This window comes from Leopardus geoffroyi, chromosome C2, assembly GCF_018350155.1.
Source record: "Leopardus geoffroyi isolate Oge1 chromosome C2, O.geoffroyi_Oge1_pat1.0, whole genome shotgun sequence".
Classification (NCBI taxonomy): domain Eukaryota; kingdom Metazoa; phylum Chordata; class Mammalia; order Carnivora; family Felidae; genus Leopardus; species Leopardus geoffroyi.
In genome coordinates this window covers 114,936,388-114,960,736 of record NC_059333.1, presented here as the reverse complement: position 1 = coordinate 114,960,736, position 24,349 = coordinate 114,936,388, and the positions used below count along the sequence as shown (strand labels likewise).

The 24,349-nt window shown below is 41.4% G+C and overlaps 1 protein-coding gene across 1 annotated transcript in view; it reads right to left on the bottom strand.

Annotated features, from left to right (window-relative positions):
- Positions 1-18,304: 18,304 nt before the first annotated feature.
- Positions 18,305-24,349, bottom strand: part of WWTR1 (WW domain containing transcription regulator 1) — a 139,087-nt gene continuing 133,042 nt past the window's right edge. Inside the window, exon 7 of the mRNA XM_045503307.1 lies at positions 18,305-21,734. Within this exon, the coding sequence (XP_045359263.1) occupies positions 21,550-21,734 (185 nt within the window). The 3' untranslated portion in view covers positions 18,305-21,549. The remainder of the gene's footprint in view (positions 21,735-24,349) is intronic.

The window sequence follows — 24,349 nt, the reverse complement described above, 5'->3', positions numbered from 1 at the left end:
GATTTTTCTTATGTATATTAAATTAAATCATAATTCAGAGGGAATATAATAAAGATTGTGTGTGTTTGGGAAGGAGGGGGAAAGACTGAATGAATACTATACCTTCTTCATCTTTTCTGCAAATGGCTTCTTTTGATCCAACAAAAAACAATGTGTTAGAAAAGTTGACTTGGGTAATAATTTTGTCAGCGTATGACCAGGATGAAGGTAATAGGTATTATTAATTCTATGTGTTATATTACGAGATTAACTTTGGTTTTATGAATCAGGCACCATCAGTCAAATCCATTCTGTTGATTTGATCTCCACCACACCAGCTTGGGAATCCTGGGAAAGTTATTTCTTAAGTCTCAGTTTCCCCAGCTGCAAAAGCACTGCTGAAAGGCAACCAACCATCCAAGAAATTTGGAAGCTCCCCCAGGGTGAAACAAGGAGGCCTGTGGGATTGTCAACATGACTGATGTACAGTAAAAAGCGTCTCAGAAGAGGTACAAGCCAGAGTCTCACTTCTGTACCTGCCAGGCTCTTAGGCTACACTATGTAGGATAGGCACACTGAACCTAGGTTTGCCACAGTCATCAGTAAAGCAATTAACAATTTCCCACTCAGCGTTGGCCATAGGGCACTGGAGACATGGAGTTTACACACTCTGATTTTGCCCTCGCTACAGTGAGAACTCTGAGATCAGAGACCACATCTTGTACTATTTAATAGGCAGAAGGAAGAAAGGCGAGCAGATAGGCACTTAAGATCCTACACCGAGGGTGCCTGGGTGGCTCAGCTGGGTAAGTGTCTGACTCTTGATTTCAGCTCAGGTCATGATCTCACGGTTTGTGAGTTTGAGTCCCACATCAGGCTCTGCGCTGACAGTGTGGAGTCTGCTTGGGCTTCTCTCTCTCTCCCTCTCTCTCTTTGCCCCTGACGTATGCGTTGTCTCTCTCAAAATAAATAAGCTTTAAGATCACACACACAGAGTTTCAAGTCAGCGTAGAACACTGGTTCTCAAATTTGATTGTCAGAATCACTTAAAAAATGTCCTGAAATTACAATTCCTAAGCCCCAGCCTATACCTACTGCATCTGAAAATCTAAGCATACGGCGTAAAAGCCTATATTTTGTCTATTACTGAGGGTTAAAAGCCTTTCAGGTGATGCTAAAAACCAGCCAGTTTGAGCAACCGTTGACTTAGACAGACTACAGACTGACAGGCACCAAGGATGAAAATGAGTCAGACCCTATTACAGCCCACCGGGAACTCACCCTCTACTGATTAATGTTAATACAGTGTAGTACGTACTAAATCCTATAAAGGGTGACATAGGTAATTATGGTCCAGAGGTTGAGAGACATCAGGCCATTAGGACTGATTCCCCTACCCAAGTTATTTGATGAGGAAATAAGAATGTAAAGGGGCACCTTAGGGGGTTCAGTTGCTTAAGCATCTGACTCCTGATTTTGGCTCATATCATGATTATCATGGTCCTGGGATCCAGCCTCTCTTGTGTTGTTGGGCTCTGTGCTGAGTGGGGGGCCTGCCTGAGATTCTCTCTCCCTCTTCCTCTGCCCCTCCCCTGCTCAAGCTTGCTTGCGGGGGAGCATGCATGTGCACGTTCTCTCTCAAAAAAAAATGTAGGGGCGCCTGGGTGACTCAGTCGGTTAAGCATCCAACTTCAGCTCAGGTCATGATCTCATGGTTTGTGAGTTTGAGCCCTGAATCAGGCTCTGCACTAAGAGTGCAGAGCCTGCCTGGGATTCTCTCTCCCTCTCTCTCTCTGCCTCTCCTTCACTCGTGCTCACTCTCTCTCAAAATGAATAAATAGACTTAAAAAAATGTAGGGGCGCCTGGGTGGCTCAGTGGGTTAAGCGTCCGACTTCAGCTGTGGTCATGATCTCACAGTTCTTGAGTTCAAGCCCCACGTCAGGTTCTGTACTGATAGCTCAGAGCTTGGAGCCTGCTTTGGATTCTCTTTCTCTCTCTCTCTCTCTCTCAAAAATAAAACATTAAAACAAATTTTTAAATATAGATAAGAGCAACTGATTCCTTATTTAGTGGTTTTCACTGATTCACAACTTTAAAAGTGAAGAAATTGTAGTCATCATCAAATCTGATCTCATTACTATATAGGTGAAGAGCTAAAACAATTCTTTGACAAGGTTTCACACAAAAGGCCATTCTTTGACTCCAATTACCATAAAATTAAAAAAAAAATAGCTTACCATGGATTAGAGGGCTTATAGGAAGAGACAGGAAACAAAGGGTAAAGATGTATGGGCCCCTCCTTGGTGGATCCTCCTACACACACACACACACACACACACACACACACACACACACACACATTTGGTCATAAGACTGTCTAAAAGCTTCTCTTCAGGGAGTTGCCAACTTTGTGTTGATTTCACAAATATATGACTTAATTCTTTATTCTTTGGACTACAGATTCTTTGAGGCAAGGACAGTGTCTGATTCAAGTCTGCACCTCCAGTGCCTAGTACGCAATCAATAAATTTGTTGTGTCAGTGGAGCGATATACATATATGCAGCCATACACACACACACACACACACACACACACACACACACACACACACAAGAACTTGCCCTTGGTAATTGTGGGAGCTAGCTAGCAGTCTCTGAAAACATGTTGCCTTCACGTCTGAGGCTGGAGCTGAGGTCCACAGCCTCTGGCTGTGGTGGTAAGGGCGTCCTGCGGAAGCCAGGGCCCTTTGTCACAGAGCTAAATACCCCCCCACCTGGCCCAGGGGTCTGCGAAGCTGCAAGGGATCCTGGGGGAGCCTGTAGGGCGGCCGTAGGGCCCAGTTGCTGCTCTGTGTCAGTGAGAGGGGGCAGTGGACTGGCAACAGTGTGGATGAGCTACGAAACGGTGCTGCCTCCCCTCTGCCCTCCAAAGCTTGCCCGAGTTGTTCTCGGGGTGTCCTCTAACAGGAAGCATAGACAAAGGCAGTTTGGGGAATGGAGTGTGGCTTAGCCAAGTTGACATGTTACAAAGCCACCGTCACCAGTTTAGAGAGAGGAATGGTTCTTTCGTTTTCTTGTGTGTGTACATATACTATCTCTTAGCGTGGATCAAAGTTTCTCAGGCTCTACCCAATTGACATTTGGCACCAGATGATTATCAAGGTGGGGAGAGCAGTCCTGAGCACCATACGATGTTAACAGCTTCCTTGACCCCTCCCTAGGGGATCTAATAGCAACCTCTCCTCCTCACTTTGACAAGCAACAATATCTCCAGATATCACCAGATACCCCTTTGGGGAGCACACTCATCCACAGTTGAGAATCACTGGTCTAGATCATGTGCTGCTTGAGGAGAAGAACCATTAGTTCCTTTTCCTGGAAACCAACACGGTGTTTTACCCGCGGAAAGTGCTCAGTAATTAGTAGTTGAAGGCACCCGTATGTGCATAAAGAAATATTTGCCTATCACCAAACTGACACACATACATTTAAAAGAAGGTGCTCAGCTCCTTAAATGTTTGAGTTCTGACTTCAGAGCACTGCTTTTCTTGGTCTAAATACTCTCCCAGATGATCTTCGCTGCTATGGTTTTTTTTTTTTTTTTTTTTTTAATGTTTATTTATTTTCGAGAGACAGAGAGACAGAGTGCAAGCAGGGGAGGGGCAGAGAGAGAGAGGGAGACACAGAATCAGAAGCAGGCTCCACGCTCCGAGCTGTCAGCACAGAGCCTGACGCAGGGCTTGGTCTCATGAACCACGAGACCATGACCTCAGCCAAAGTCAGACACTTAACCGACTGAGCCACCCAGGTGCCCCTTCACTGCTGTGGTTTTAATGACTACGTTCATGACTCCTGTATCTTTATCTCCAGCCCAGACCCCTGCCCTGCCTGCTAAATATCTGCTCTTGAGCATTTCGTTGGCATCTCAAAGCAACAATTCTGGGCTGAACTCTTCCAGTCCTCCATGCATGGCTCTCTTGAAACCCTGGTGTCAGAGAGTGCCATCATCTGCATCAAGCAGACACAGAACTACAGGAAGGACCCTCAAGGACTGTCCTAACTGCAGCCCCTACTACGCCCCTGCCCTTTCAGTGGCTTTCATCACACAGCTCCCACTGGCCTCACCAGACCCAGTATTGCTGTGCCCAGGATCTGGGAATCCTTGTCCTTGGCCCCACACACTCTTTCAAACCCTGTTCTTGAGTATGCTGTCCCATGTGCGTGGGAATGTTCCTTCCCTCCTGTTCATCAGGATAAAAGCTTTTTCTCCTTCCAGACACCATTCAGGGCTCATGTGGTCCAGGTTCTTCATTCCTGATAGTCCCCCCAGTTCATCAACAGCCCCCTCACACTCTCCCATAGCATCCTGTATACATCAGAATGGCTGCCCTTCCCCACATAACATTTCCTTCTTTCCCTCTGGACTGAGAACCCCTTGAGCTCAGAAACTTCATCTCATCCATGTTTGGACCTCTCCCCAAACCTGGGCCCGGAACCTAGGAAATGTACACTGGATGGATGCTATCATTGTCGTGATGGTGTGACTGAATTATTCTGCTCAGGGCAAAGAAAAAGCTCCCCCCAACCATTTGAGAATCAAGCATCTGGAATAATAATAATGATAATAATAATAATAATAATAATAATAATAATAAAATAACCCCAGCATTTCTTGGTAACACCCAGAGTAATATACATGCATAATTTCACCGAGTCCACAAAACAACTGACCAAGTACTCACAACTGTGCATGCCTCACACGAATGCTGCTTTGTCTTCCCCCAGCTTTAGAGAGGCTCCTCTCCTCCCTGAAGGCCCCTGAACTCTGCTTGCCCCGATGCCTGAGCAAGCACGAAAGTGTCCCTTTATTAGTTTATCCAGGGAATCGGCTGACCACAGGGAGACACATTTCCTGTCAGACCCCAGTGAGCATGCCATGAGCTTGCCCAACTTCCCATTGCTGCCAAGGTCTGCTTACCCCGACCCGTGTAAAAAAAAAAAAAAAAAAAAAGCCTTTTCTGTTTGTTTTTGAGACGCCCGCAGATTCCTGAGATTGGAGATTTTCGTGTTGCAATAGTCCTTCGGAATAAAGTTTTTCCTTATCTAAGTCTGTTTTTTTTTCCCATCTGACACAACCCTGTGATATAGAAACTATGATTAGCTCAGTGCGCATAAGAGGAAAATAAGGCTTAGAAAAAATAAACTTTTCCAGGGCCCCGTAAACAGCAAATGAAAAGTCCAGGATCTAAACCCAGAGAGTCTAACTATTGGAAGGTAAGAGTCCCACTCTCAGGCACTGTGCTGCAAACCTCACTGACTCTCCTCACAGCATCCAGGGAGAGATGGTTCCTTCTGCTAAATTAAATTCCTATATAGAACTGAAAGTACTAGCCTTTTGTCATTTTTATGTCATCACTTATACTGTTCATGCTAGCCTGTAGAGTGCAATCAATTAAATAGCATGAAATACAATTCATGCTAACCTGAATTAGTGCAATCAATTAAAATATCAGAATCCAAATCAGCATTTTTATATAAACTTTCAGAGCACCTATATAAAAGGCAACCACACACAGTCATCCCCTGCCCCTGTCCCTTGCTCACTCCTATGCTTTTTATGTCCCAATTATTTCTACTCCACGGTGTTATCCCCTCTGTGTAGAAGAATCGGGAATGCGGAGGCGGGTTTCAAAATGAAGAGGAAAGAAGAGGCAGGCTCCTAAGCTCTCGGCCTCCCTTGCAGCAGCAAGGAGGCTTACCCGGTCACTTTGCTGCCGCCCATGGCGAGCTTACACTTGCAGAGCATGCCGTCTGATGTGGAAATCAGTCCCGACATGCGTCAAACCCCTTCAGCAGTCACAACCCATGGGGGTAGTTGTGCTATTATTATCGCCCTTACTGACAAGTGAAGAAACTGAAGCATGAAGAGCCTGAGCAAGAAGCCCAGGGTCATAGAGTGAGTCAGTAACAGAGCTGGCATTAAACCCAGGACTCCTGGCTCCAGGGCCTGGGCTTCCCCCTCCCCCAAGCAGGCTCTCCTACCCCATCTCCCACCTCTCTTCTCATAGGTCCCAGTCTCATCGGAAAGGCTATCCCACCGCCCCACTTCAGCTCTGCTGCTTTCCACCGGCCAGACCAAGGTTAAGCTTCTTCTGATGAAAGCTTACTGAACTGAGTTCAATGAACAGCAGAGTTAAGCCAAAGAGGAAAAACCACTGGAAGCTGATGTCAATGATCTGTAGCTGAAAATGCCCCGGTCTAGGCTACTTTTAAATACGTGTGTCTTTGCTGGCCAGGCTTCTTCAGAAGTGTTCGGGGTTCACTATTGCAGTGTGTGGCACTTCCTGGAACAGGGGAAGAGGGAGAACTGGCTGCCTAGACGTTCAGTAACCGTGCAGCCTTGGAAAAGCTTCTCAGTGTGTAAGTGAAAGTGATGAGTCAGGCTGTGGCGAAGTTCTTCTCTAGTGCTTTTAGGCTCTAGTTGGGGGATCGTCAGAAGTAGCCTGGGTTATTAATACCTTGGTCCACAGAGCTTAGCTCCTTTGGAGAGCTTTTAAAAATCCCTATGTTCAGGATCCACCTCCAGAGATGCTGATTTAATTAAAGGAGATTGGAGCCCAGGCATCAGTCCTTTAAAAAAAAAAAAAAAAAAAAAAGCACCAGGTGATTCTAATAAGGAGGCCAGTTTGAGAACTTCTGCTCTGGAGTGTTCTCAAACTTGAGTATTCATCAAAACTACCTGGAGGGCTTATTCCCACCCCAAAGTTTCTGATTCAGTATGTTTGGGCGTGGGGCAGCTCAAGTAAGTTCCCAGGAAATGTTGATGTTGCTGGCTCAGACTCCACACGTCAAGAACTCCCAAAGTGTTCACGCCCTCTGAAATGGTACATGTAGTGGGATGAGTATTTTTTTTCCCCTGCCCTGGAGAGAAAGCTCATAGATGTCATCAGATTCTCAAAGAGACCCATGACCCCAGAGAGGTTAAGAGCCAGATTTAGAGTCAAATCATTAACTTTAAAACTTTCTGTAGGCAGGGTTTCCTAGGAGACAATTTTGCAGCCTTTCCAGTCTGAAAGCAGCCTCAGGAGTGTGTGTATGTGTGTGTATGTGTGTGTGTGTATTACCTGGGCATTGCCGGGCTGTATACCAACACACTGACCAGTCTACACTTGGTTTCCCACCTAGAATTTGCACTCGGGACATCAGGTTGGGGAGGAGGGTAAATATGACAACTTTCTTGAGCACCAAGTGTGAATTTTGTGGGGAAGCAGAGCAAGAATGCCAAGTGGTACTACTGAAACAGAAATAAAACCTCTACAGAAAATCATGCTGTCTCATGCCCATTGACGTTGGAGTCATAAACTTGAGAAAATGAGTGTTGTGCCATAACAATCACCCTGAGGTTCAGTTAAATAACATTTCACCTGCATGAATTACCCTCACCCTCTCATCCAAAATGTGGCGTGGGAAGCTCATACATAAACTTTAATGTGCATGATTTCTCATCCTTTCAAATTTTCTACTTTTGTGAACGCTTTATAATATACACAACACATTAGAACCATCATCTATGCATTACTAACTTATAAGTAAAGAAATGAACACGTAAAATGCATATACTGGTGCTTCATGATATAAAGTCTGGAGACTACTCACCAGGTGTGGTGGTCATCAAACGTGAGAGTGAGCCAGAATCACCTGGAAGCTTGTTAAATAAGTGCAGATTCCCAGCCCTCACCCTCCTTCAGATTCAGGAAGTCAGAGAAATTCACATTTAACACTAACATCTGAGGATATTCTGAGGCAGGTGATCCACTGAGTCCACTATAAATCTTGTTCTGAGAATGCCTTAATTTTTTCTTTTTTTTTTTTTAGCTCTGTTCTTAAAAAACAAAACAAAACAAAACAAAAAACCCACACAACTTTTCTCACCCAAAAGCCAGACCTTGGCAAACGGATATATAGGTGAGTGCAAAGAGGGAAACAAAAACATCTGCCTCGGCCGCCGGAACTTTCTACTTCCCCCTCCCTGAGACCCCACCCCTTACCCAGTCTGCAAGGTGAGGGGCCCAGGGGGCTGGTCGCCACACCCTGGCAGAGCCAGCTGCTGCCCTCTAGTGGCGGCTCAGCATACTGGCTCACTCAGCAGGTAGTTTCTCAGCAGACAGGTTTGGCCAACTTTCTAAATATCTCCCCGTAAAGAATTCTTTTCCCAAAGCCTCATCAGTTGAAGACCTGGACGTGTGAACAGAAAAGCCAATCAAAGATGGCACTGTGCAAAGGAAGGGTTGCAATGTGAAAGACAATATTCTCACAAATTCATCCATTCAACAAATATTTTGAAAATAGTTTTGAACCGCCTACCAGGCATTGTTCAAGGTGCCAGACATAAAACAAACAAAAATCCCTGTTCTCATGGCACATGGGGAAGTGAATTATCTCTTACTGTTATATGGTGATAAGTGCTCTGGAGAAAAATATGGCCTGGGAAGAAGAGAGGGAAAAGCTCACAAAAAAGAAGGAAATGAACATTTGATGACCACCCGTGAATGGGTGTTCTATGTAAGTCACTTTTCTTAATCTTCACCTCTCTCTCACCGTACCCCCCTCTTTTTATTACAATAGCCAATTTTACATGTAAAGAAACGGAAGTTTCAAAACTGTAAGAGACTTGGCTAAGGCTATGGTGTTAATTAATAGCTGCATGGCATTGAACTTAACTGGTTGGAGGAATGAAGCCCATGGCAAATTTGTAAAGGGACTGCTCACACATGCCCTTTCTTAATGCTCACACACCCACCTTCTTCAGGACTTGCAATGCTGCATGGAATGTGCTAGACCTCAATTTTCCCCATTAGTGTTTCCCTCTTCTCATTCTCGGAGACTCTTATTTTACTCCATGCTAATTCCATAAATGGATTCTCTTCCTAGAGTGTAAGAGATTACTGACTGTTGATCATTTGCTAATCCTGTAAATTCGTTTTCTTCACTTACAGCCCAATTAGTCACATCATCAATACCCAAGCGAGAGAGTTGAGTTGGGACCTTTTTCTGAAACAGTCCTAAATCTCAGTGGTAGAAATGTCAAGGCCTCAGTTGGACAGTGATGGACATGCTTGCTGAAATTATGTCACTTTTGCGTATTAGAGTCATAGTTAAAATATCAGTTTCTCAACCTCCAGTCTAACGATTGGAGTCTCAAGAAAAAAAATGCTGTAAGAAAAAGAGTGTGTGTTTGTGTATGTGACAAATCCATCTACCTCTCAATGTGGAATATCTGTTCATACACTAAGGAAGATTCTAGAATGGGAGGGTTTAGTGCCATGAGGAAGCAAGCATTTTATGGATAAGGAGACTAAGAAACGATACGCAGAAAGGTTAAGTGGATTTGCAGAGATTATAATTACAGTTGATCCCAGAACAGTACAAGTTCAAACTACATGGGTCCACTTATATGTGGGTTTTCTTAGATAAATACAGTACAGTATTGCAAATGTATTTTCTCCTCCTTATGATTTTCTTAATAATGTTTCTTTTCTCTAGCTTACTTTATTGTAAGAATGCAGCACATAATACATATAACATACAAAATATGTGTTACTTGACTGTTTTTGCTATCAGTAAGGCTTCCGGTCAATAGTAGGCAAGTTTTGAGGGGTCAAAAGTTTTATGCAGATTTTTAACTGCACTGCGGGTCACCCCTAATCCCATGTGTTGTTCAAGGGTCAACTGCATATATCTGTCATTTCTGATAGAGCAGGCGGGCCCTCATGCCTGACTTCCAAGACTGAGGTTTTAGGGGAGTTTATTTCTTTGGTTTTTGTCTACCCATCTTCAACTCTCATTCTTTGAGGATGTGAAGAAAACAGATTGAATTGAATAGAAAGACTTAATATTAAAAAGATGTCAATTCAGCCTAAATGACTCTAAAAGTATAATGATACTACTGTAAACACATACATACACACACAGAGGAACTAATGATGTCTAGCTCCTGGCACACAGTAGGTTGTCAAAATATACATTGTTTTCCTTCCATTTGTGCTTCCATGCCTCTGTTTACCAGCTCCATATCCCCAGAATGCTCTGCCTCATCCTACCAGCAAGCCCCAAGTGATCTCTCTCTCTCTCTGTCTCTCTCTGTCTCTCTGTCTCTCTCTCTCTCTCCTGAACTATGTTGGCATGCACTTGGTGCTAAATACATGGCAGTATGTTATCTTCTTGGAGGCAGAGGCCATGATCTCAATTTCCTTCTATCCTTACAGTGCCAAATAGGCCCTTGTCCTTGGAGAGGGCCACCAACTTCTCTCTACTCCAGTTCATCTTCACTTTTCTGCATGTTTTCCTTAAATCACTCTACTATTGGAAACCTGCCCATGGCTTCCATTGTTCAGGCTAAACTGTAACTTTGGAACAAAGCTTTGGAGCCCCTTCAAGGATTATCTCCATCTATTTTGTTTCTTTACTTACCTCCTGCCTCACTGTCTTCCTATACTGTCCCTCCAGGGCCATGGGCCTTCTCACCATCGTGCTTTCAAAATTCTGGGCTTTCATATATGCTGTTCCTTTTCCTGAAATGCCTGAGAATCTCCTAGAAGCTAAGGTCCACACTCCATGTCCTATTTGAGGTTGTTCACTCCTTTTCTTCCTTCCCTATTCTGAGCTCCCATTACTCTTTGTCCTGTAATATGTGGCCCTGACTAAATATATGGCTCATCTAGAGAGAGAGTTAAGTTTTCTTCATCTTCGTATGTTTCTGATGCTTATTTAGTGCCTTCAGGATGGCAGGGGCTTAGCAAGTACAGAGTGGGTTCAATATATATTTGTTGGTCATCTGATGTTAGTGGCCCTGAGAATATTGGGAGATATCAAAGAAGATCCTGAGAGTCTTACATTCTTTGGCATCCTTAGGAGAAACCAAATCTGGCTTAGGACCAAGGGCCTCAGACCCACCTTAACTCTCTCCTACTGCTGGAAACACAACTGACTATGTGGAAGATTTGGCGAAAGGTTATTTCAGAAGGAAATATTGAGAATTCCCCACCTTAATTCTTGTAATTATGTCTTTCTTTCTGTTCTTTTCTTTTCTTTTTTATGCCAGCCTCTTCTTTCTTTTTCTTACACAGAAATATACTAGCACAGGAAATCCTTTGATCTGCAGGATTCCAGTGAACAGGGCTGGCTTCAGGATGTTTACTCTTCAATTACAGAGGGCCCCACCCTCATAGGAGCTCTACAGTTTAATGCTCTTATGTCAATTCTTAATACATTTGAGCAAGGGCCCCATATTTTCATTCTGCATTGAGTCCCACAAATTATGTAGCCAGTCCTGCCAATGAGTACAAGATGCATCCTTCCCAACTCTCTCAATTTGCTGGGATTTTCCCAATTTTAATACTGAGAGTCCTGAGTCTTGGCCTTTCTTCCCAGGCCAACCAGGACACTTGGTCACCCTACTTCTGGTCCTCAAACTGCAAACATATGAGGCATGTGTCACTTTGTTCAATTATTAATATGACCTAATGACTTGCAAGCAGGAGAGTCCATTTAGGACCTACAAAACTTTATGGTAAACTCTGTGACCCCTGCAAATTATTACTTCCAAACACAACTTATATATCTCTGTGAACCACAGTTAAGGCTTTATCATCTCACTTTTAAGTTACTACAAGGGACCTATTTCAACAGACAGCCTACAGGGAAGAACTGCAAAATCTAAGGTCAGTGGAAGGGTTTCAGTGAGTCTATGAGCCATCTGGAACTAAGTGCAAAATGTGTGTGTTAGCATCTTACTGTGAACACCTAAAGCTTTGATCAGTTTCTCAAAGCCTTCAGAGACAGGGAAAAAATAAAATGCATTGGCTAATTGTTCTTGTGAATCTTGAAATTTGGGAGCATTCCAGAGAAAGTTCTAAGGAGTTCTGCTGTGAGGACCTGAATGTACCTTCTGAGGCGTGCCTGGAATGAATCTATTCTGTTTTAGGGCCAGAATTCACAGACCCATCTCACTCCAGTGACTAGAAATTCATCCAAAAAAGTCTAACATGACATAATGTGTCTGATCTTAATTCTAAATTCATTTTAATCCATTATATATATTTAACTATTCTGGGCAGCAAGACAGATATCATAAATTTTCTAGATTTTAACCTTACATGTACAATACCTTCATATGTGCTCTCAATGGAAGATAAGTAAATTATATACCTAGGAGCTTTGATATCCACACAATATTAATCATAATTTTTAAAAATCAGTGTCCAAAGGGAAAAAAAATCTTAAGTTTGGCAGCTACAATTTTTTTAATTGGAAATACAAATACATGAATTTTTAACATTGCAATCCTAAAAGAAAAAAAAAAAATGGAAACTTGGATACACTATAAACATATGAGTCCCAGTTCTGAGCTAGTGTGGCTGCAATGCCTGTCACCCCATCAATTGGTGACAGATTTGTTTACTCAACTAAATCATCTAGAAAGTCCCTTCCCTCCTATTTTGCAACCCATCTTCCCCACGTGTCACCTCTGAAACTATTCACTTACTTGGGGAATACAATGTGCCAAAAAATTAACTCACTCAACAAATTTACTGGGCATCCACCATGATGTGGGCATCGCCCTAGAGACTGGAGATACAGTGGTTGTTCAGTAAAACAGACCAAGTGACCAGCCTCATGCCTTTATCAATTTACATTGCCACCAACAGTGCACTAAGTGTCCCCATCTCCCCAAATCCTAGCTGATGCTTCATGTTACCAGTCTTCAATTTTGCAATTTGCTAGAAATGAAATGGTACAACATGACTATCTAATTTCCATTTTCCTGATTAGTAATGAAGTTGGCAAGTTATTTAGCACCCAGTTTCCCATCCTATACACTTTCAATTCATATCTTTGGCCCATGTTTCTATTAGACTGTTTTTCTCATTTCACATGCAAGAGCTTGTTGTATATTCTAGATAGTATCTTAGGTCGCATTCTCTGAAGCAAACCCTGATACAAGGACTCATGGACAAGTGACTTACTAAAGAAGCATTACTTAAGAAAGGATTTTTCAAGGGAGTGGGTATTTACAGGGGAAACTGGTAAGAGAGTGGGGAAACAGGACAGGAAAGGGAAGGAGACAAACAAGAGTGTGCTCTCAGGCCAAGTCCTAGAGAAGGCAGTCTCTGCCTGATCCCACAGGGCACTTTGAAATAGAAGTTACATAGCCTCCTATCATTGGCTAAAGGTCTTGTTGTAAAATATAAATTCGTATGCATCTAGCTCGCTGCATGTGTGGGGGCAAAGTGACTGCAATCCTTTTAAAAAGAGCCACAGATGTTAGCTGTTGGAAGCAAAAACGCATCAGGGTGGGGGATAGGAGGCATAAAACAGTAAAAAGGAGTCTACGGTGATCTGGGTGGAGAGCTGACCTCACTCACTATAGCATTATGAAAATATCATTCAATTACACTATTAATTCAAGAAATACAAACTCGGGGGTGGGGGAGATACAAATTGTAACAGTCAGATGTTTTCTACCTACGGTATTTGCAGATTTAAGAGTTAGTAAAAAGTTCTCACCACAAAAAAAGAAATTGTAAGTATGCGAAATGACACGTGTATTAACTAACCTTACTGTGGTAATCATTTTCCAACACATACATACATAAAATCACTACATTGTCCACCTTAAACTTACATAATATGTCAAATATATCTCAGTAAAGTTGGAAGAAAACCAGAAAAAAGACTACTTTGTATTATACTTATTGATAAAAAAGAAAATACATTTTTCATTCAATGTTTGAACTCTATATATTCTACATATCTTCCCAAATATTTTATGGAATGTAGAGTAGGAAAGAAACCAGAAAATGTTAATATTTTAATCAAATTTGATTATTTTTTATTTTTTAAATTTTATTTATTTAAAATTTATTCTTTATTTTGAGAGAGAGAGAGAGACAGCATGAGTGAGAGGGGCAGAGAAAGAGAGAGAGGTCTGTGCTGTCAGCACAGAGCCCAATGTGGGGCTCGATCCTACGAACTTTGAGATCATGACCTGAGCCAAAATCAAGAGTTGGATGCTTAACCAACTGAGCCACCCAGGCACCTGATAATTTTTATTTTTGAAACTGCATGTTTGTAAGAAGACTTCTCAATCTTGAAAACAAACAAACAAGGCAATATTCAGCTCCAGATTGGCAATGGTGAGACAGGCCTTTGTGTCTGTTGTTACTGGAAGTATAAATTGGTACAGTCCTTTTTTTCAAAAATATTTGACAGAACCTATAAAGTTTAAGATCACATGATGTAATCATTCCTTTCCTATTAATTTATCTTTCAGCCATACTCACACGAGAACAGGCTGTTTACTGCAGCACTATCTTGTAAACGCAAAAACTAAAAAGAATCAACTGGCTAGCAGTAGGGGACACCTATACAAAATATTAGTTGTTGTTAAAAATAATCCAGTATATTGAGGCGCCTGGGTGGTTCAGTTGGTTACGCGTCTACTGATTGCTGCTCAGGCCATGATCTCATGGTTCGTCAGCTGGAGCCCTGCATCTAGCCCTGTATTGGGCTCTGTGCTGACAGTATGGAGCCTGCTTGGGATTCTCTCTCTCTCTCCCTCTCTCTTGCCACCCCCCCCCCCCAAAATAAATAAATAAACTTAAAAAAACAGTCCAGTATACAACTATGTGTACTGGTATGGAAAAATACCCATGAAGCATTGGATGTATTTGTTCTTACTGTATAGCCCTATGCAAATGACTTAACCTCTCTAAACCTCAACTTCTTCATCCATAAAATGAGGATAATATTAATGAAATGATAGGGTCACCATGCGGATTACATTAGGTAATATACATCACGTGTTTTGCGTAGTGCTTGGCGCATAGTAAATGCTCAATAACTACTAGTCATATCATTATTATTGTTAAGAGAAAAAAATGAAAGCTTGAAAACAGCATGTATAATTGTTTCTCCTTTGGTAAAAAAATACAACCTACATTATAGGAAAAGATCTTACATAATTTTTAAAGTGTGAGACTTGGGGGATTGAGAAATTTCACTTTTTTACTTTATATGTGTTGGTACTTGTAACATTTTCAAATTGAGCACATTGCCTTAGAAGTGATGAAATATCGTTTTTTTTTATTTTTATTTTTTTTTAACGTTTATTTATTTTTGAGACAGAGAGAGACAGAGCATGAACGGGGGAGGGTCACAGAGAGGGAGACACAGAATCCGAAACAGGCTGCAGGCTCTGAGCTGTCAGCACAGAGCCCGACGCAGGGCTCGAACTCACGGGTTGTGAGATCATGACCTGAGCCAAAGTCGGCCACTTAACCGACCCACCCAGGCGCCCCTGAAATATCATTTTTGAAAAGAATACATGAGGGGCACCTGGGTGGCTCGGTTGGTTAAGCATCCAACTTCAGCTCAGGTCTTGATATCACAGTTCATGGGTTCGAGCCCCACATTGGGCTCTGTGCTGACAGCTCAGAGCCTGGGGCCTGCCTCAGATTCTGTGTCTCCCTCTCTCTGCCGTTCCCCCACTCATGCTGTCTCTCTCTCTCTCTCTCTCTCTCAAAAATAAACTTTAAGGGGCGCCTGGGTGGCACAGTCGGTTGGGCGTCCGACTTCAGCCAGGTCACGATCTCGCGGTCCGTGAGTTCGAGCCCCGCATCGGGCTCTGGGCTGATGGCTCAGAGCCTGGAGCCTGTTTCCGATTCTGTGTCTCCCTCTCTCTCTGCCCCTCCCCCGTTCATGCTCTGTCTCTCTCTGTCCCAAAAATAAATAAACGTTGAAAAAAAAAATTAAAAAAAAAAAAAATAAATAAAAAAAAAATAAACTTTAAAAAATTTTAAAAAGAATACATGAAACTACATCAAAATAAAAAGTACCTGCATAGTAAAGAAAACAACCAGCAAAAGTCAAGACAACCTTCTGATGGGAGAAGATACTGGCAGATGATACATCTGACAAAGGGATGGTATCCAAAATAGAGAACTTATACAACTCACACCAAAAAAATGAACAATCCAACTAAAATGAGCAGAAGATGGGGCGCCTGGGTGGCTCAGTCAGCTAAGCATCAAACTCTTTGTTTCAGCTTGGTAGTGATCTTGCAGTTTTGTTGAGATCAAGCCCCATTTACAGCTCTGTGCTGACAGTGTGGAGCCTGCTTGGGATTCTCTCCTTCTCTCTCTCTGCCCCTCCTCTGGTTGTGCTTTCTCTCTCTCTCTCTCTCTCTCTCTCAAAATAAATAAATAAACTTTAAAAAAAAGTTTATAAAAAAAATTTTTTTAAATGAGCATAACACATGAACAGACATTTCTCCAAAGAAGACATCCAGATGGCCAAAAACACATGAAAAAATGTTCAACATCAATAGTTGTCAGTGAAATGCCAATCAGAACCACATGAAGTATCACCTCACACCTGTTAGAATGGCTAAAATAACACAGTACGTGTTGGTGACGATGTGGAGAAAAGGAACCTTTATGTATTGCTGGTGGGAATGCAAACTGGTGCAGCCACTGTGGAAAACACTATGGAGGTTCCTCAAAAAATTAAAAATAGAACTACCTTACGATCCAGTAGTTCCACTACTGGGTATTTACCCAAAGAATATGAAAACACTAATGTGAAAAGATACTTGCACCCCTATGTTTATTGCAGCATTATTTACAATAGCCAAGATATGGAAGCCCAAGTGTCCATCTGTAGATGAATGGATGAAGAAAAGGTGATACACACACACACACACACACACACACACACACACACACACACATTGGAATATTACTCAGCCATAAAAAAAGAATGAAATCTTCCCATTTTAAGTGACATAAGTCAGAAAAAGACAAACACAGTATGATTTCACTTATATGTGGAAATTAATACACCAAAAAAGAGACAAACCAAAAAACAGACTCTTAACTATTAGAGAACAAACTGATGGTCACCAGAGGGGAGGTGGGTGGGGGGATGGGTGAAATGCGTGAAGGGGATTAACAGTATACTTACCGTGGGGCGCCTGGGTGGCTCAGTAGGTTGAGTGTCAGACTTCAGCTCAGGTCATGATCTCACAGTTCAGGGGTTCAAGCCTCGTGTCAGGGTCTGTGCTGACAGCTCAGAGCCTGGATCCTGCTTTGGATTCTGTGTCTCCTTCTCTCTCTCTGCCCCTCCCCTATCATGCTCTGTCTCTCTCTTTCAAAAATAAATAAACATAAAAAAATTTTAGAAAACTAAAAGTATACTTACTGTGATGAACACTGAGTAATGTATAAAATTATTGAATCACTACATTGTACACCTGAAACTAATACAGCACCGTATATTAATTGTCCTGGAATTAAAAAAAAAGTTTTTTTTTTTAATTTTTAAAAAAAGAATGTATGAGACTTAAGACTCTGGAGTGTTGGTAAGCTGTTTCCACCACCATCTCTCCTTTCTGCTGGTTCGTTTCTGCTTGAAAACATTCTTCTGCTGAGAGTGCTGTCCCCTAATGTTTCTGTGGAGTGGACAAAGTTATTACAATAGTGAGAATCAAGGGACTCAATGGAGAGAGAAAATACACTGTCACAAGCCCACACTCAGATAAGCTGTTTTTAGTTTTGAAACAAGAAGCCACACTATATTGTTAACAACACAGGAAAGAATGAGAATCTTATAGTTCTTTTTTTTTTTTTCTCCCTCTTCCTGAAATATCGACCCCTACTCGCTCCACAAGGACAACTTTTTGTTTTATGTTTATTTATTCGTTATGAGAGAGAGAGAGAGAGAGAGAGAGAGAAAGAGAGAAAACCCACGTGCACAAGCAGGGGAGGGGCAGAGAGAGAAAGGGAGAGAGAAAGAATCCCAAGAAGGCTCTGTGCTGCCAGGGTCGAGCCCGAGGTGGGGCTCAGTCTCCCAAACTGTGAGATCGCGAGCTGAGCCGAAACCGAGGGTCAGACACCTAACTGACTGAGCCACCCAGGCTACCTGAGCATCTTATAGTTCTGACATCTCAATCAAATCGGTGAGGGTGTTAGAAGGGCAGTGTACTTTTTTAAAAATTATGTATTTATGTATATATAAATTGTACATATAACATATAAATTACATACACACTAAAAAATCTCAGTGGATTGCTTCACATAAAGTGGGAACCAGAATCCCGTGGGTATTTAAGAATATCGAAGACCAGACATCTGAGCCAAAACAATGTTGGCCCACAAAATTTTCTTTGCTTTCATTGTCTGCCAGGAGGGTTACATAAGCTTTTCTTCAGTACCACTCAAAGCCTTGAGTAAAAGGAACGCACACAAATAATGAAAAGACAAAGGCTCCAAGTGGAAATTGAGTTGTATTTATTTTTCTTATACAGAATCAGAGAAGTAAAAACCAGTACCAAACTCCAGGTAAAATGGTTTGATATGATTGATTTGGCCGCATACCTTCTGTACGCACCACATTCTAAATTAAAAATAAACACACATATGTCGTATTACAAAATGTAGAAGTAAATTTTCTTAAAAAAAAAAAGAAATTAAAAGTACTAGCACATAAATGATGTAGTGTTTTAGGGAAACGGTCTCTGTCAATCGCCTATTTTCCCAGTGAAATTAATCCACAATTTCCTTTTTTAACAGCTTATTTTTTTTCTTCAGAAAAGTTGTACTTTCAGAAGTTACTGTCTAACGATGTCATGAGAACACAACTTATAATTAGCAACACTTCTCTCACCTTCTACAGAGAGCTTTTCTACCACGCTGGGGTCAACAGCACCCACCCCACACACTGAATGTCCCACTCTGTTTAACCTGCCTCCCTGATGTGGCAATCAGTGAAAGAAATGGCCTTTCACATCCTGAATACTATGGGGAAACACTAGCAATTAGTTAGATTTAGTAGAATTGCAAACAGGTTTTGACAATGTATTTACCTCAAGAAAACGTGTTTTATCAGGAAAAAAAAAAATACCTGGGAAGAAAGATCTCTGAAATTATTTTTCCATTTCAATTGTTAATATGCCTTTTCTGTGGCACAGGTATTGGATGAAATGTTGAAATTTGCTGATTTAGGACTAAAAAGACTAGACATCCTGGGATTCTTTTATAATAAGAAATATAAATAGCACCTTGTCATGAATTCTGCAGGGATTTTAACACTTACAATAATAGGAAATACCCTTTAAAAAGTTGTTCTTACGTTTAGATTTCTAGCTTTAGTGTTCTTTAACAAAGGCCATATTTTATGGCCTTAAAAACAAAACAAAAAATTACATCTGGCTTTGTCTATTAAGTAAACACGTAGTCACGGTTCATATTTAATTCTGGAAAAATATTTGTTATGTTCATTAATAAATGTTCCAACTAATTTCACTAAAGAAAAATTCTTCTAGTAGTTTCTAATGCCACAAGCTTACTAGGAAATTACTTCTAAAAATTGATAATACAAATCATCGATGTTTTAACTACTTTAAAAAAGAGGGTATCTGTTTCTTTTACACTTAATAACCTGAAAATGAGTCTATAAAAATATTTTTAAAAAATACAGTAACACTGCTCAGTTTCGTTAGGTCCCTTGTTTTTTGTTTTTCTTAGAAAGAATGTACAACTCTTACTGCTCACAAAAGAGAAATAGAAATAGTGCTCCCTTCAATTTAGTAGCAACATAAACATCTACCCCCGTCTCTCTCAGAGCGCTTAGAGAGAGAAGGAATCAGAAGAACATAAACCATGGGTCCTTCGGGAAAAAGAAATCACTTCATTGTGTCGGAAGCAACAGCGGGCGTTATGCTCTTGTCCACAGACACGCTCAGCATCGTGGACAGGGCAACACCAGCCCTTCCCCTCCTTCTTCCACATAAAGTGCACCAAAGCCTTTTCTCCTACAACAGAGTCTACTGGTAGGAAAGTTGTAGTAGAAAATTGTTGCTTTGTTCGTTCGGGGCACCTCTCTGACCTCCTGCTTGTCTTGCTTCTGGGGTATCATCACTTGTCAATGTCCATTTCACATCTAGTCCTTTCCACTATATACCGTGACTTTACTACTTCATCTCTGACCTTTTCACTTGCCTTCTTTCCAACAAGATAAAATGTATTCTGCCTGTCTGTATTCTGGTAGATTGGAAAGGATCTTATGGAAGATCCCCAATAGATAAGCCCCCGTGGGAATTGAAGGTTCCTCTCAGAGACCTGAATTATTAATGTCTTTCAAAAAAGATATTAAATTCATAGATTATAAATAATGTCAGTTCAAAATATTAAACAATCGAGGACTTCATCAGCAATGCAGGCAGAGGTACGTGCCGGCTGAACCTGATGCTCTCTCTCAGTCCTTAAAAGCTAATAAAAAATGTTTTTGGTTACATAAGAGGTATTGAGTACATATTTCATGCCTTTTTATACCAACTGTAGCAAACAGGGTTAGGATAACATACTTAGGAATCAATTTTACTGAATTCAGAAACGTAAGTCTCCACCATACACCCTCAGAGGGCGTTTTTTTTTTTACACGTCAGTCAGAGATCTGCTTCATCCTTCAAACAGTTTCATAGATAAGATTATTTAAACACTTGAAATCTTGAAAGCAAAACTGATAAGCCTTCAGAATTTAAAAAGCAACAGTTTCCTGTGTGTGCCATCAGTTTGAAAGCTATGTATGTTGTCCTGATGTCTTCAGAACAGCTTTTCAAAAGACAAAAATACAGTTGCCACTGATTTATCAAAAACATTTGGCTGCCCTTTGTCGTCGGCTACAAAATGATTGTGCTGTATAAAAGAAACATCAAGTTCTAAGCTGCAATTAAAAAAAAATCCAACCTGTAATTTTAAAAAAGTTTTGTTTAATAAACGCTCATCATTAGTACCAAACTGGTCTCACGTTCCTGCTCCTCTCCTGCTAGAAGGACAAGTTGTCTAGACGCTACGCAGTAGAGTAATGATAAAGGACAAAGTACAAAAGACCATGTGTGCCTTTGCAAATACAGAGTAAAAGAACCATCAGGACCAGCATGGATTCAAAACTACATTGTATTCCATACAGCAGAGATCTACTATCAATACAATGATTTTTAAAGCTCAAGTTAAATAATTTTTTAAAGCATTTGGTACTACTGTCATCAATACAGTTTTTGAAACTGTAAATCGGGTTTAATTTCATGTACATTTCCTGGACCGAGCCGCCTGTCACAAGTCACTGCCTGTGGTCAGCTTTCTGTGGCTTATAATCAATTGACATATAAATTTCAACTAACACCCCTAAAGCTTAGTCATGGGGCAGCAGATAGAAAAACAGAGAAGCAATTCTGTGTAATCAATTCTGCAGAAACAATTCTGCACAGCCCCGGATTCACAGGAATTCGGGCCTGCAGAAAATGAAAATAGAGTATTTATTTATTTATGTTTCACTTGAGTTACTGTCAAATCCAGGCGATGATTAAACTGGCCACATGGAAAGGAGGGAGGGAGCATTGAGTCATGGAGGCAGAAAGTGGTATACCTGCAGACTTACTCTGCTCCATTGCTTTTTCCAAGAGGCCCAGGAAATGTCGGGTCACGGCTGCATCCAAGTTACAATGGTACTGATTACAGCCAGGTTAGAAAGGGCTCGCTTTTGTTGAGAGCAGACTCTACATCATTGAAGAGGGGGATCAGATCTTCAGATTCCAAAGTTCCTAGGTCAACGTTTGTTCCCGGAAGACAATCAAGAAAATCGGGGAAACGGGTCTGCTGAGGATTGATGTTCATGGGTGTCTGTCCTGCGTTTTCTCCTATAACAGAATAAAAGGTGACCATTTTAATTCCTTTAACTTCTTGAAGAGCTGACAGCTCTCATATCATTAACACAGTCCGTACGTTGAAACAGAAGATTATACTGCTACCGGTCTAAAACAGTTCATCTCTGAAAATCGTCAGCTGCCACGTTACTGAAACTGAGTTTGTGGGTGCTCGCTCAGAAGATATGCAGATGGAGAGTGCCTGGGTGGCTCAGCCGGCTGAGTGTCCGACTTGGGCTCGGGTCGTGATCTCGCGGTTTGTAAGCTCAAGCCCCACGTCGGGCTCTGTGCTGACAGTTCAGAACCTGGAGCCTGCTTCAGATTGTGTCTCCCTCTGTCTCTCTGTCCCTTCTCTGCTCGTGCTCTCTCTCTCTCTCTCCCAACAAACAAACAAACAAAAACATTAAAAAAGGGGCGGGGGAGAGGGATGCAGGTGCTGGGTGAATCCTTCCCTCCTGGGTAGACATGTGCAGGATGGATAAGCCCAGCAGATAGCAAGGCACTGTGGATCCGACTTGTGATCTGCACCTTCCCATGACAGCTACGTGAAAGGCTAGAGAGGCCCTCCCTGTAATAAATACCTTATTCCAGAGCTATATTCTAAGGGTTTAATTGTAAGCGTATATTTATCCACGTCATCCCTCTTTATGCTCAAAGACAGTACTGAGGAGTTTCCTTTCACCATGTTATTAAAAAGCTGTCTTCATTGATGGCTCTAGGGATCATTTTAAAAGTATTTTATAAGGTGAGTTCTGCAAGAGAGAAGGAGAGGGAAGATCCCAAGCAGGCTCTGTGCTGCCAGGGCAGAGCCCAACAGGGCACTCAAGCTCACAAACTGTGAGAGGACACTTGATCCAAAACCAAGAATCAGACACTTCACGCACTGAGCCACCCAGGCACCCCTATTTTTTTCTAAAACAGGAAAAACAAGTTTATCCTCAATAATAATATCTTTTTTTTTTAATGTTTTATTTATTTTTGAGAGAGAGAGAAAGCGACAGAGCATAGGTGGCACTGGGTAGGGGCAGAGAGAAAGGGAGACACAGAGTCCAAAGCAGGCTCCGGGCTCTGAGCTGTCAACATGGAGCCTGACGTGGGGCTCGAACTCATGACCCACCAGGTCATGACCTGAGCCGAACTCAGATGCCTGACCAGCTGAGCCACCCAGGTGCCCCAATAATAATATCTTTCATCACTGTCTAATATCCATTTAGATTTTGTCTTGTATTATTATATGTCCTGAGTTTTCTTGTCTTCATAAATTCTCTCTTACCCTTTTTCTCTGTCTCCTGCCGGTTACGTAGCAGCTTACAATTCTCTTTGCTTGCATATTTAAAAAACGTTTGTCAAGAAGATCTACGTTCCATGATATAAACGAGCACAAGGTTGATAACAATATTTTGAGGAATTTGTTTGGTTGACATGATCTGCATGTATTAATTAGGCCACTATTACCTAATAAACCCATTTAATCATCCAATCCTATTGTGGCAGAATTTATATCCTAATGGAATTGGAGTCCACAGAACACAATTGAGAAAATGCTGTTCTAGAAAAATGAGATGCCTGGGATATGACACGAACAACACATGTTCTTTATGAATAATACTGTAGGAGAAAATGTACTGACCTTGGTGACAGTGGACTGAGCTTTTTAGCTGTGTGACCTTAGACACACTTAATTTGTCTGAATCTCAGTGTATCCATCTGAAATTGGGGCTGTAGGTATCTTCTTCCCACAATGGAATAAAGCACCATATAATGTCTGGTTCCAGGAATCACTCATATATACAAACTTATACAAATACCCACATACAATAACTATTGATTATGCTGAGAAAGAAAAACCTGGGAACTCCGTCACTGTTGCTTACACAATATCAGAACAACTGATTAATTCAAATAGCCCTGATCAATTCTGAAGGGATAAAATAGACCTCAGAGACTGAGGGGCATCGCTAACTAAGGCCAGCTTCCACCCCAGAAGCATTTGTAAGAAACTTGTTAGATTAGCTTTTGTGTCTTGTAAGTACATTAGCCTTTCTGGAAAGGGTTCACAGAAATTTCATTATTCTGAGCAAAACCGGAGAAAATTCATTCTAACCATATGCATTTACCAAGGAGAAAAATCACATCCTTCTGAGTGATGAGGGAAACATAATCAAACTTGCATTTTATTTTGGTGATAGTAAAGCTTAATGGCTCTTCTATAACTCATACAGTATCAGTGACTCTTGGCAATATTTTAGAGGATTTTCTTTGCAAAAGGCAGTAATTTGAAAAATTAAATCACGTTTGACATGCCCTCAATATAGTGTTACTGATATTGAAAAACAGTATCAAAATAGAACAGAAAACCCAAAATAACTTTTACTACCCACTGGAATGTAACAGATGGAAACGAGGCTTACAAAAATGATCTACCCTGAAAAACTATCTGATCTAAAATGCTGGGTGTCGTTTTTCCTCATCTCCAGTTAAAACCATTCATCTTTATTGATTTCCCATGAAAATGTTGTCATCATAATACATTTTACTTTTAGCCAAACACAATCTATTTTAAAGAATTTCTGTTATCCTTTCTTCTCAGACATGGAAAGCATGAGGAG